This window comes from Rhineura floridana, chromosome 1 (assembly GCF_030035675.1).
Source record: "Rhineura floridana isolate rRhiFlo1 chromosome 1, rRhiFlo1.hap2, whole genome shotgun sequence".
NCBI classification, from domain to species: domain Eukaryota; kingdom Metazoa; phylum Chordata; class Lepidosauria; order Squamata; family Rhineuridae; genus Rhineura; species Rhineura floridana.
The window spans coordinates 169,029,483-169,043,824 of NC_084480.1; the positions used below are offsets into that span (position 1 = coordinate 169,029,483).

Below are 14,342 nucleotides of genomic sequence, written 5' to 3' on the forward strand. Positions count from 1 at the left end.
TTTAGTCTTCTTGATGTTCAGTTGTAGTCCTGCTTTTGTGCTTTCCTCTTTAACTTTCATCAGCGTTCATTTCAAATCATTACTGGTTTCTGCATCTATGTTAAATGTTTTTATGCCACTTTTCACCATATCTGGTTCTCAAAGCAGGTAGTCGAGAGCAGCAATAACCCTCCAGAAGTTGTGGACTGCCAATAATAACAACAATAACAACAACAACAACAACAACAACAACAACAACAACAACAACAATAATAATAATAATAATAATAAAAACTTAGGCCCCAAATAACTGAAAGACCACCTCTTTATCTACAGAACCTCTTGAGATATGCAGAGGAGGGTTCTTTTGGTAGTTCTGTCACCTTCAGCAGCTGGAGGGGTGGTGGCCCTGGATAGGGCATTCTCTGTGGTGGCCCCTGAGTTGTGGAACACCCTTCCCACAGAGGTTTGTCTGGCAACTTCACTATTCAGTTATCAGCAAATGCTGAAGATGTATCTCTTTACCCTGGCCTTTGGCGCCTGAGAGGTATATTTTTAGGACCCACCCAATTTTTGTGATGTTGGTGATTTTAGGCTGTTTTAAATTGTTTTAAAGAATTCTTTTAAAACTGTTGTAACCCTCCCCCCAGAACCTCAAGGCAAAGGGCAGGTAAAGATTAGAATAAAACAACATTGATGTGTCACCCACCCTTCACCCTGAGGTTGCAATTTAAAATACATCCTTAAAACAATTTTGAACCACTTACAGCCACAGCTTATAATCATCCCTGACCATTGGCCATGCTGGCTGGGGCTGATGGGAGTTGGGGTTCAAAACATCTGGAGGGCAACACATTGGATACCCCTGCTTGAGAGGTGGGCTTTTCAGGCCGGCCAGCTTCGTATATTGGGCCCATGTCTTTCCCTGCTTGACAGTTTAGGCCAATGTGGGACAGCTCAGGATCAATCACCTAGCAATTGAGAGGCTGGGATTGGGAGCACTGCAGAGAACACTTCTTTATACCTGAAATGTTGGGCTCTGTCTTCACTTGCTGAAGATAATGGTAGTGAAATTTACTCAGCTATTTTAAGGGCTTCCTAATGGCCCTGCAGGATAACAATAGGAAGAATACAGCCCCTGAAGCAGGTAGTACCTAATTTAAATTGGTTCTTGGGGATGTGTGCAGGAGAATATCACTGAGCATAAGCAGTGATGGTTGGCACCTATTGGGACTGGTGGGGTGGCAGGCAGGGAGCACAATAGTAGGTGGAGCCAGAGCCAACTCATTCTAGTTCTGTCCCCCATCCTCCTCCCTGCTGAGTTCTCCATGGGCAGCACTGAGTCTGTGTAGGAGGAGGCAGACAGGCAGTGCCCACCCCCTGGGCTGTAAGAAAGCAGGCAGTGATTAATCAAATTATTAAAATGAATTTGAATGGGCTGATAAAGGTGTTTTCGAGGTTAGGTTAATACAATTAAGATGAATATTCTGCCACGAATAATATACTTACTTTGGGTTGTTTCATTATATATTCCCCAAGTGTATTTTCAAAAGATTAATGAGATACTTAGGAAGTTTATTTGGGATCTTTCTCCATCTCATTTTTCACATAAGAGGATGCAGCTGCCAATATTGGAAGGAGGTTTTAACTTTCCACACATTAGTTTATATCATAAATCATATCTTTTAGCACATACAAATGGTTGGCAAATGTCTCCTATAAATACCAGAGCTCGAGTAATTTTAGCGATGGTTTATTTAACACCTCACTTTGGATGGCTAGTATTGAGGTCTCCACACTGTAAAAAGAAAGGCACTATACCATCTTCAGTCTTGGCACCTAGACAGGCATGGTGTTTATTGTCTCATCTGAAACAATTTGTATACTCAGGCTAAATTATGGGGCAATCCAAATTTGAAGAAGCAGGTTTTTTGTGGAAGAATTGGGTTATGTATGGAATATATATGTTAGGGGAATGTAAGTTGAGCAGTTACTGTGCATAATAACTGGCCATTATGTACATTCACCAGGGCTCATGAAGACAGAATTGTGCACGTTCTCCAGCCAATATGCATATTCTCCAACAGGCCTTGGGAAATGTACATATGTCAATTGCATTTTGTACATTCTTCAGGTAAGATGCACATTCTCCAGTCAGTATGCAGTCTCCAAGAAACTTGCCTTTTCACTATCACTTGTTCAGAAGTATGCAATCTGCACCCTTTGGGCTGCTTCTGGCCTACTGTCTAATCTTACATGTTCCACAATCTCCCTCCCACTTGTAGTGAAATGTGTCTTAAGTTAGATGCACAGCAAAGAAAGAGTTAACTTTCTCTAGAGGGTATTGCACACCCTAGGAGGAGCTAGACTCATTTAGTTACTGAAGTTTGTCAGTGTTGTGTGTGCTGGGTGGGGCCTAGCACAGAACAAGCTCAGTTGTTTTACTGTTTAAGAATTATTAAATAAAGCTCTTATTTTATCCTCGGTCTCACCCTGATCAATATAACATGGTGTCAGAAGTTAAGAAATCCTCATGGTGTCTCCAGAGTACCAGAGCTCCTGGGACAACTAAAAATGAAAACAAAGGAAAGCAATGGCAAAGTTTTCCCCACCAGAGACCTTTGATTTCACCGGGCCTGCAGCACGGTCAGATTGAAAGCAGAGGTTTTCCAGATACCACATTTCTACAAAACTGAAGGAAGAGAAGGAAGAAATTCAGCTTTGTTCCTTGATTTATGCCATAGGCCAGCAAGCAGAGCAGATATTTAAATCATTTGAGTTTGCTGCTGCAGAGGACCAGGATGACTATCTCCTAGTCCTGGAGAAATTTGATGAATACTTTGTGCCAAAGAGAAATATTCATGAGAGGGCATGCTTTCACCAGAGACATCAGAAACCAGGGGAATCTGCAGAGGCCTACATAAGATGGCTGCTTGAGAAAGTTGATGAATGTGCTTTTGGGGACACCAGGAGTGAAATGCTCAGAGGCCGATTGGTAGTGGGAATTTTGGATAAAGACCTGTCCCAGAAGCTGCGGATGGAATCTAATCTCACTTTGGAGAGGGCTGTGGAGATAAGAAACTCAGAGCTTATAAAAGGCCAGGTCTAAGACCAGGGTGCTTTAAAAGGGCTGCAAGAAATAGCCAAGAAACCCCTGCAGAAATGGAAACCCCAAACTCCAACATGCCAGAAACAAAAATACAGCCAAACCTCTAATGCTCAAATAAAAGCCCCTAGATGCACAAGATGTGGGAAAGGGCATACACAAAGAGCAGTCTGTCCTGCAAAGGCTGCAGAATGCCACAAATGTAAGAAGATAGGTCATTTTGCTACTGTGTGCCGCACTAGAATGGTGAGTGAAACTGTGGAGCAGCAGAAAAGTCAAGAACAATTTTTTATGGGTCCAGCCACACAGGTGGAAAATTCCACAGAATCTTGAGATGTATCACAAATCAGGGGGCTCTCAATAAAGTTTAAAATAGACACTGGTGCAGATATCAGCATAATTTCTGGGTCTGTTTACAAGTCTTTCTCTAACCCGTCTAGTCTCCAGCAAACAACAGCAGTTTTAACTGGTCCTAGAAGACAGAATCTAAATTGCATGGGATACTTCATAGCAAGAACCTGCTAGAGAGACAATGACTATGACTTTAAAGTCTGTGTGATCTGTGCAAACACTAATAACCTCCTAAGCCGAGAAGTTGCAACTATGATGGGGTTGGTGCAATGTTTAGATGAGCTTTCCACAGAAATTCCTGACACAGTTGGAACTTTGAAGACACCACCAGTAGAGATATGGCTCAAAGAAGGGGTTGTACCTTATGCTATTCACACTGCCAGAATAATATCAGTTCCACTGCTACCTAGAATAAAGGCAGAACTGGATAGAATGGTTCGCTATGGAGTCATAGAATCTATTACAGAACCGACTGGTGCTTACCATTGGTTCCAGTACCAAAAAAGGACGGAATAGTACACATATGTGTGGATCTAAAACAACTAAATAAAGCTGTCAAGCGGGAAAAGTACATTCTTCCTACTATGGATGATATCCTGCCACAGTTAGTTGGTGCCCGTGTATTTTCATTGCTTCATGCTGCAAGTGGATTCTGGCAGATCCGCCTAGCTGACGACAGTGCTAAATTGACTACATTCATCACTCCATTTGGGAGATACTTCTTCAAGAGATTGCCAATTGGAACTTCAAGTGCATCTGAGCTGTTTCAGAGAGAAATGTCAGAGCTGTTACAACATTTGGAAGCCTTTCAGTGTTCATGGACGATGTGCTGGTTTATGGTGCCACAATGGCAGAACATGATGGAAGACTGGCCAAAGTCTTAGCAACAGTAAAGGCAGTAGGGTTAAAACTCAACAACAGCAAATGCATCTTATGCCAGAAAGACCTTACATATATTGGACACTGCATAAATGAGCATGGTGTGAGTCCAGATCCTAAGAAAGTAGAAGCCATTTCTGCAATCAAACCTCCAGACTCTATCACAGGACTGAAAAATTTTTTGGGCATGGTACATTATTTAGGACGCTTCTTGCCAAATTTGGCAGAGAAACTACACCCATTAATTACACTTTTGAAAGCAGACAGCACATGGTACTGGGGTCCAAGCCAAGAAAAGGCCTTCTCAACAGTGAAAAAACTCTTAACAGAGGCTCCAGTACTTGCTTACTATGAAGTTAACCGGCAGACCATAGTGAGTGCTGATGCCAGCAGTTAAGGCCTGGGAGGAGTACTACTACAAAATCATGATGGAGAGTTGAAACCAGTAGCCTATTGCTCAAGAATGTTAACAGAAGCTGAGACCCAACACGCTCAGATACAAACGGAATGTCTAGCTGCTGTTTGGGCTTGTGAAAAATTCTCAAAATATATCTAGGGGCAAGAATCATTTATACTCTATAGACCATAAACCCTTGGTACCGCTGATAAATTGCAAAGACCTGGATTGAGTACCAATACGATGTCAGCTACTCCTTTTACGCATGATGAGGTGCAATCCTCAAGCAGAATACAGACAAGGCAAGACTCTTGTTGTAGCAGACACACTGTCAAGAAATCCACTGGAAACTCCAGACCCTGAAACAATCCAGTTAGTTGAGGAAATCAAAGTCTATGTAAATCTTCTACAAGCTTCTAAACCAATATCTACCACACTCCTTCAATGCATTCAAGCAGCTACCAGCACTGACCCAGACCTTTCAGTGGTGCTGAAATTTGTCAGAACTGGTTGGCCATTGTACATGTCTGAAGTTACAACTAACCTTAAACCTTTGTTTGCAGAAAAGGGAAACTTTACAGAGTTGGAAGGAGCAGTCCTGTTTATTTATTTATTTATTTATTGCATTTGTATACTGCCCCATAGCTGAAGGTCTCTGGGCGTTTTACAGCAACCAAAAGTATTAAAACAAATATACAACTTAAAACACATATTTTAAAAACAATTTAAAACACAATTTAAAAATTTAAAACAATTTAAAACACATGCTAAAATGCCTAGGAGAAGAGGAAAGTCTTGACCTGGCGCTGAAAAGATAACAGTGTTGGCGCCAGGTGCACCTCGTCAAAAAAATCATTCCATAATTTGGGGGCCACCACTGAGAAGGCCCTCTCCCTTGTTGCCACCCTCCGAGCTTCCCTTGGAGTAGGCACTCAGAGGAGGGCCTTTGATCTTGAACGTAGTGTATGGGTTGGTTTGTATCGGGAGAGGCGTTCCATCAGGTATTGTGGTCCCAAGCCGTGTAAGGCTTTATAGGTCAAAACCAGGACCTTGAATCGAGCTCAGAAACATACAGGCAGCCAATGCAAGCGTGACAGAATCAGTTTTATATGTTCGGACCGTCTGGTTCCTGTTATCAATCTGGCCGCTGCATTTTGCACAAGCTGCAGTTTCCGAACCATCTTCAAAGGCAGCCCCACATAGAGTGCATTGCAGTAATCTAATTTGGAGGTTACCAGAGCATGGACAACTGAAGCCACGTTATCCCTGTCCAGATAGGGACGTAGTTGGGCCACCAACCAAAGTTGGTAGAAGGCACTCCGTGCCACTGAGGCTACCTGAGCCTCAAGTGACAGAGATGGTTCTAGGAGAACCCCCAAGCTACGAACCTGCTCCTTCAGGGGGAGTGCAACCCCATCCAAGACAGGTTGAACATCCACCATCCGGTCAGAAGAACCACCCACTAGCAGCATCTCAGTCTTGTCTGGATTGAGCCTCAGTTTATTAGCCCTCATCCAGTCCATTGTCGCAGCCAGGCACCGGTTCAGCACATTGACAGCCTCACCTGAAGAAGATGAAAAGGAGAAATAGACCTGTGTGTCATCAGCATACTGATGGCAACGCACTCCAAAGCTCCGGATGACCGCACCCAACAGTTTCATGTAGATGTTGAACATCATGGGATACAGAACTGACCCCTGCAGAACCCCATACTGGAGAGTCCAGGGTGCCGAGCAATGTTCCCCAAGCACCACCTTCTGGAGGCGACCTGCCAAGTAGGAGTGGAACCACCGCAATGCAGTACCTCCCACTCCCAACTCAGCTAGTCTCCCCAGAAGGACACCATGGTCGATGGTATCGAAAGCCGCTGAGAGATCAAGGAGAATCAACAGAGTCACACTGCCCCTGTCTTTCTCCTGACAAAGGTCATCATACAGGGCGACCAAGGCTGTTTCCGTGCCAAAACCAGGCCTGAAACCCGACTGAAATGGGTCCAGATAATCAGTCTCATCCAAGTGTGTCTGGAGCTGAAGTGTCTTCTTGATTGTCCCAGTGTGCAGCACATGGAATAATGGGCTCAAGTTGCAGGAAGTCAGATTTCGACTGGACATCAGGAAAAACTTCCTAATTGTTAGAGCCATACGACAATGGAACCAATTACCTAGAGAGGTAGTGGGCTCTCCGATACTGGAGGCATTCAAGAGGCAGCTGGACAGCCATCTGTCGGGAATGTTTTGATTTGGATTCCTGCATTGAGCAGGGGGTTGGACTTGATGGCTTTGTAGGCCCCTTCCAACTCTACTATTCTGTGATTCTATTCTATGATTCTATGTATTTCAGTCCCTCTTTCCCCATTCTCACTTGTTCCCCAGTCAGCTGAGCAGCACAAGGGAGTACAGGGAGAGGAAACATTTAAACCTTCCTTCCCCCTCCCACGATTCTGGTGGAAATTGCCCCCCACTGCTCTTAAGCTAAGGAAAATGCATGGAGTTAATCATTATGGGGATCACAAGGGAGGAAAGATTTAACCAGCAGGGAGAGAGAGATTGTGAAGAACCTCTGATCCCGCCCACTGCCATTCCCCCCCACATCCTGTTGAGAGATTACTCCAGGAGACTCCAGATATTAATGGAAAAACATTGTCCACTCCTGTCCGCATTGCTGTAGTCTTTTTAAGGCTTTAGGACTTGATGTTGGAAGGTCGGAAGCACAACATAAATGTTGTGCAATCTCCGCCCAGGGTACATTATGGCTTAACAGAGCAGCTGGGCCACGACCACATCTTCACCTTCTCACAGCCATTGAAGAAGGCAGGGAGGGGGGTCAGTCAAATCACAAATTGGGCCTGATACTATTATGCATGTATGTATGTAGCCGCTGAGGAGTGAGCCCGGAACGAAGAGACTGGTGCCATTTGATGATCCGGGTTGGGGCAGTCAGTGGTGACTGGACTAAACTCCACTCTGAGTAGCGTGGTGTCGCTAATCCATCATCTCAGTCGTCATGGAGAAAGGATCTCTCCTCCAGGACTTTCCCCTCAAGATCCATTCCTTTGGACTTCTCCTGTGCCCATCCTTCTTCTCACCCACATTTATTTATGTATTGCCTATTGTAAATTGTATTGTTTTTATTGATGTATTTTTATGTTGATGTATTTTTATATTTGTGGTTTTTTGTAAGCTGCTTTGAGGGCCTTTTGGCCAAAAGACGGGGAAGAAATAAACAACAACAACAACGACAATAATAATGTGACGATAGTGTGACTGGCACAGCTCTGCCCCTGCAGTTAACCCCACCACCCCTTTTGTCCTAGCTGGCATGAGCACCAGGGCTACAAATGCAGTGGTGGCCCTGCCCCTCCATGAAGCCCTGATGCTGTCCAGCCAGAGGCTGGATTGCAGTAGCAAGAAATGAGACGGGCCATATGCATGGAGTAGGATTCAATGCTAGCCCTACTCAGAGTAGACTCATTAAAGTTACTGTACATAACTAACTTAGGTTCATCATTTCAGTGGGTCTTCCAGTCTATATGAGAGTATTTCTAATGTCCTATAGAGCTTCCATTTCAAAACAGGGAACTAAAAATGATCAAAACATTATGGATTTATTGTTTAAATCCAATTATGAAAACACTATAACAAACATACTAGTATAGTGTTTCCCCCAAAAATGTGAGTGGAACTGAGAAAATTTCATGCCAAAGTGTAAGGTAAGGGGCAGATAATTTGCCAACAGTGTATGGGACCAGAAATGGCAGTGGGTGGGATGAGAGGTACATCACACTCTTTCTCTCCCAATCCTCTTTTCCCTGCTGGGTAACCCTTCATCAGCTGGTTAAATTTTCCCTCTCCTGTGAGTCTCATGATGATTGCCCTGCTATTGATAATCACTAATCTTTATCTGAAGCCACCCCCTTCCTGCTGCTCTGCTGATCAGTGTAAAGGTATGTTGTGGAACTTGTAATATTAGGCAGTGGGGCAGAAGCAGCCTTTTGAATAAGAGAAAGAAAAAGGCATGTTTCTTGGAGATTATACATACTGACTGAAGAATGTGTATATTTCCCAGAAAATGTAAAAATATCAGGGGATATATGGACATTTCCCAAGACCTGTTGGAGATTATGCATAATAACTGGAGAATGTACAAAATTCAGAGGATACATGCAGATTCCCCAAGGCTTGTTTGGAATTATGTAAAATGGCTGAATAATGTACAAAATTTAGCCAAGATAGGCTTGTTTCGGGTTATGGATAATGGTCAGAGAATGTACAGAATTCAGGTGACATATGTACATTTACCAAGGCCTGTTGGAGTTGGAGATTAGGCATACTAATTGGGAAATGTGCAGAGTTCTTCATGGATGGTTCGTGCACATTTTCCACAAGATCTGGTGTATATGCTCAATGGCCATTATGCACATTAACCACTCAACTTACATTTTCCTTAACATATCCATGCTTAATGGATCTTTGTAAGGTAGAAGTTCAAGAACTTAGAGAGGTGTGGAATAGAGAATTAAAGTGTATCACTGTTGTTATATGCCTTCAAGTTGATTACGACTTATGGCAACCCTATGAATCTTTTTTGGATATATTCATAGGGTTTTCATGGTAAGAGGTATTCAGAGGTGGTTTACCATTGCCTTCCTCTAAGCCTATGGCACCCGGTATTTCCAGGCGGTCTCCCATCCAAGAACTAATCAGGCCTGACCCTGCTTAGCTTCCGAGATCAGACGAGATCGGGTGTGTTCAGGGTAGTATGGCCATAAAAAGTGTATCATACAACCTAAATAATGGAAAATTTAAAATCTATATGAAATGTTTCTATATGGAATATTTCTTTAGATTTGAAACTGAGATTGTTGTTATGTGCCTTCAAGTCGATTTCAAGTTATGGCGACCCTATGAATCAGCGACCTCCAACAGCATCTGTTATAAATTAAACCAGAACTATCACTAGAAGCTAAAATGATGAAACTGAGGTTATCATACTTTGGACACATAATGAGAAGACATGATTCACTAGAAAAGACCATAATGCTGGGAAAAACAGAAGGGAGTAGAAAAAGAAGAAGGCCAAACAAGAGATGGATTGATTCCATAAAGGAAGCCACAGACCTGAACTTGCAAGATCTGAAAAAGGTGGTTCGTGACAGATGCTCTTGGAGGTCGCTGATTCATAGAGTCGCCATAAGTCGTAATCGACTTGAAGGCACACAACAACAAATAAACCACCCCATTCAGATCTGGTAAGTTCAGGTCTGGCTTCCTTTATGGAATCATAGATCATTTATAGATCATTCAGAACTGAATGAATACCTTTCCTGCTTTACTCTTTAATGACATTTTATTGGGAGGCCCTATTCTGGAAACTTGGAAACAAACACGCATAACGGCAGTACTCAAACCTAATAAGAATGGGGAGGTGGTGGGGTCGTACCAGCTGATCGCTCTGATAAATATTGATGGAAAACTTTTTACTGTGGTATTGTCTGAGAGGTTGGCCAAGATTGTACCCGCTAACTCCACTCCGACCAAATAGGTTTGATCAGGAACAGGACCATTATTGATCCTATTTGCTGACTCTTCAATGCTATACACCACGGAAAACATTCCAAGAAACTGCTGGCTATCCTATCTGTAGATGCCAGCAAGGCATTCACCAAACTCATTTGGGATTTTTTATTCATCAGGCTGAGAAAAATGAGACTAGGTGACACATTCATCTCTACAGTGCAGTGTCTTTGTGAAGGCATGGAAAGGTGTGTGAGAGTGAACAGAGGAGATTCAGGGTGGTTTAACATTGCTCGGGGCACAAAGCAGGGATGCCCATTGCCACCCCTGCTTTTTTCTCTGGCAATGGAACCCTTGGCATGGGCTGTGAGAGGGGATGATAACATTCAGGGATTCAAAATCAGGAGCAAAACCTAACTAATTAATTTCTTTGCAGATGACATTGCTATCATAGCATCTAATCTGGAACAAGTAATTCCTAAATTGATTATTATACTTAAGGAATATGGGGATTTGGCTGGCTTATAAATACATTTTAACAAATCAGAAATGATATGTCTTAATTTGGCCCCAAATCTTCAACAACACATTCAACAACAGACACATTTAAAAATAGGCACTGCAGCCTATATTTGGGAGTTATTATTCCCAAGAATTTGTATAGGACAGAATCCCTTAATTACAAACCTCTGCTTTAACATATTAAACAACTACAATACTCCTTGATTGGAAAAACCCACCATTTATGTGGCTGGGTCATACAGAAACTGTAAAAATGTTGATTCCCCCAAAATTACTTACCCCCCCCAACTCTCCCAATTGCCATCTCACCTGTGAAGCTGAAGAAATGGCCATTGTTTTCTTAGATTTATTGCATCAGACTGTTTCATACAACCTCACAGAGCATGGAGGTGCAAGGCCCCAATCTTAAATTATATCATGATGTTTCTGACATTAAAAAACTTACTTCCCTTGATACACAAGGATGTGGGACACTCATGATTAACCATGGAACATCCTTCCTGTTGGGATCACAAAATACGAACCCTGCCCTCCGCTTATTCTCATAATAAAGATATTGATCTCCTGGACAATCTATTTTTACTTGCAGGCTTAGGGGTATGGAAAACCTAGAAGAAATATCTTCTCTCCCAGCCCTCTCTAATAATGCTTGTCTTACATCACCTGCTGTTTTGCCACATAGATAAGCTGGCATAATTTCAAAATTGGGAACCCAAGGGACTTTATATTCTTAGAGATCTTTTTCCTAATTTTCTCCCCCAAGCTCCACAGCAACTAAAAGAAAAACTGGGGTCCTCTCCCTGTCCTTGGTTTCAACTCCATCAACCACAACATTTTATATCATTCTCCTCAGTTCACCAACAAGGCACTAAATCCCTGACTCCATTTGGATATTATCTCTCTCAGAGTTCCTTCACAGACAAAGGCTTGTTATCAGCTCTGTATAAACTATACCCTAGATAGCATCTGCAACATATGGGAGCAGGATACCAACACTGAGATTGACCCTATCAAGTGGAATTCCATTTGAGGAAAAATCCCTTCTGTTCTGCCTCAGCCAGGCTGAGGGAGAACTCTTTCAAGTTGATCCATAGATCCTCAGTAGAATCACTGAGGATGCTAGCTCGACATGCTAGAGGGGGTGTGGGGGGACAGGTACTTACTTCCATATGTGGTGGGCATGTCTGGTCATCCAGACTTTCTGGGATAAAGAATTTAATTACATTGGACTCATCATGAGGCAGCAAAAAACACCTGATCCACTTGTGGCCCTCCTTTCAATATTTCAGGAAGACAGTGAGGCTTTACACTTCAAAGAGTTATTGGTCTCCTTTTTCATAGCGGCCCACATTATTGTTGTGCACCACTGGAAACAGGTTGACCAAGACTTAATGAAGGAATGGTATCAACAAATCTGGGCAACAGTCCTTATGAAGAAACTCACCCAGCAGCAAAGAAATTGACGTAATCCTTTGAAGGAAGATTCACATAAAATGGTTTACATTTATTAGCTATTTTGCAATGAAGGAACATGATTGGTGCCCTCCCTCTACCCGTGACTCTCTGTGGAAGGATGTTTTCGGTTGAATAATCCCAGAATTATACTCACCATTTCTTCTTTATACCTTGCCCTAATATTCCTTGTACTTCTTTTTGTCTTTTGAATGTTATGCATATGTATAATTTAAATAGTAATATGTTATAATATGGATGTTGTTCACATACCCCTTTTCTTTTTCAGCCATGCTTTATCCTGATATCTCTTTGCTCTCCACTTTCTCCTATCCCTTCTTTTTTCCGTTTACCTCTTTCTCTTTCTTCTTCTTCTTCTTACATTTATTTATTTATTGTTTGATTGTATTGGGATTGTTTTCTTCCGATATTGGACATTATGTCCTGTCACTTTATGTATTTGAAAACCTATACAATAAACATATTGTTCAAAAAGAAAGTTGGTTTTGCGAGCCCTTAGGGTTGCTAAGAGACTTATACTTTGAGCCTGGAAAGATGAACACCCACCATCTATTGCACAGTGGTCTGAAGACTTCACTGCCCTGGCCACGTTTGAACATATTTCTTATGGAGTACAATTTTGTGTGGATACCTGTTTGGACATTGGATGACTTATATTACCTTATATGTTTAAGATGGATGTACTGATGGCTATTGTATCTGTAATGTGAGCTGATGATGGTTTATTATTATTAAATATTAATTTATTTTTCCTTCCCTTTCCATTTATTTATTTATTTATTTATAATCCTCCTCTTCCCCACCTTTTGTTAAATTGGCAAATAAAAAATTAATTAAAAGAAGAAGGCAGGCAGGCGGGTGGGGGTGGGCTGAGGTTGGTGAGGCCATGTTCCCTTTGCCCTGATGGACTCCAGTGAAGCAACTGATACTGTTTAGGCTCAGTGGCAGCCCTCTCCTCCTTCAACAAGCTTCCAGTGTTATTCCTACTGGCCCATTTAGCAGTATTTGGAATACAAATTGCCCTGCATCTCAATATATGCTTTTCAAGTGATTGATGCTCTGAATCAGCATTCCAGTCACCCAACATAAGTACCAGAACACCTGGAAAAGGTTGCTTTGCATCCCTAAAGGGAATTAAAGGAAAATACATTGACACTTCAAAGGCCAATGGATACAATAACTGTTCTATTTGCAAATTCAGATGCAGTCAGCATCGTTTATATTTTATATAACCATATCTATATTTTAATTGGCTTTTAAAAACATGATAGTTGTGCTCAGTCCCCTCCAGAAAAGATGAACATGGAGGATTGCTTTAAAGTAGCAGCAGCTGCTGCTCAACTGTTGCAAAGTACACTTTGCTGAGCCTAATTGCCAATAGGATGCATCAGATTAACAGTTTTTCCATTCTAAAGAGGAAGATGCCAACACTTTAACCTGTCTGCTATACACAGGTCTGCTCTGGAAGACTTGCCCTCTCATCCCCGATGTGTGGAGACAGCTGTGGTCACTTAGTGATGAGGGAAAGAGAGCTTGCACATACTCAGAGGAGCTGTCACTATCATTACTGTTGCATCACATGTTCTACTGTGGACTGTTGGCATTGAAAAACAGGTTCTAAAGTGAAGCTGTTGTGAGCCTGAATTCCAAATTAAGAAAATCTACTACACAAAGAAAATAGAATTGGCAAGCAAGTCATTGCCACAGATGCTCATGGGCTTCATCATTTAATCTCCCATTGTTGCTTCTTTCGCAACATGTAACAAAAATTTTCAAAACAACAGCTGAGCTACTGTCAAAAAAGATTATACCAACCACTGGGTTGGTACCAATTATATCAACTTAGACAAGGGGCACTGACCACTGGGAAAGCCATTGCTTTAATTTTGCACACTATGGACATGAGCTAGAACAATCCAAGGATTTGCTCAAAGCAAAACTATATTTGGAGTACACAACCTCTTTTGAGTAAGAATGGCAGTGGAACCACTGAGATGTTTTCTGATGGCAAGATATATGGATCTGGTTCACACATTCATGTATTTCACTCAGTTGCTCTATTTTCAGTTCTACCATCACTGGAAAATGGAATGTGTCATCTGACTATTTTAAAAAGGACTGA

General features: G+C 42.1%; 1 protein-coding gene and 1 non-coding gene across 4 annotated transcripts in view; both read right to left on the bottom strand.

Moving 5' to 3' along the window:
* PRRX1 (paired related homeobox 1) overlaps window positions 1-14,342 on the bottom strand; it is a 120,036-nt gene that overhangs the window by 10,731 nt on the left and 94,963 nt on the right. Inside the window, exon 4 of one of the 3 annotated variants that reach the window (XM_061585254.1) lies at window positions 12,607-12,667. The exons of the other annotated variants lie outside the window; for them this stretch is intronic. Coding sequence (XP_061441238.1) covers window positions 12,652-12,667 — 16 coding nt within the window. The 3' untranslated portion in view covers window positions 12,607-12,651. Of the gene's footprint in view, window positions 1-12,606; window positions 12,668-14,342 lie in introns of those variants that run through there. 3 annotated transcript variants of the gene reach the window in all.
* Window positions 9,364-9,482, bottom strand: LOC133375923 (5S ribosomal RNA). The gene has a single exon (XR_009760337.1). It is a non-coding gene; the product is annotated as a 5S ribosomal RNA (ribosomal RNA).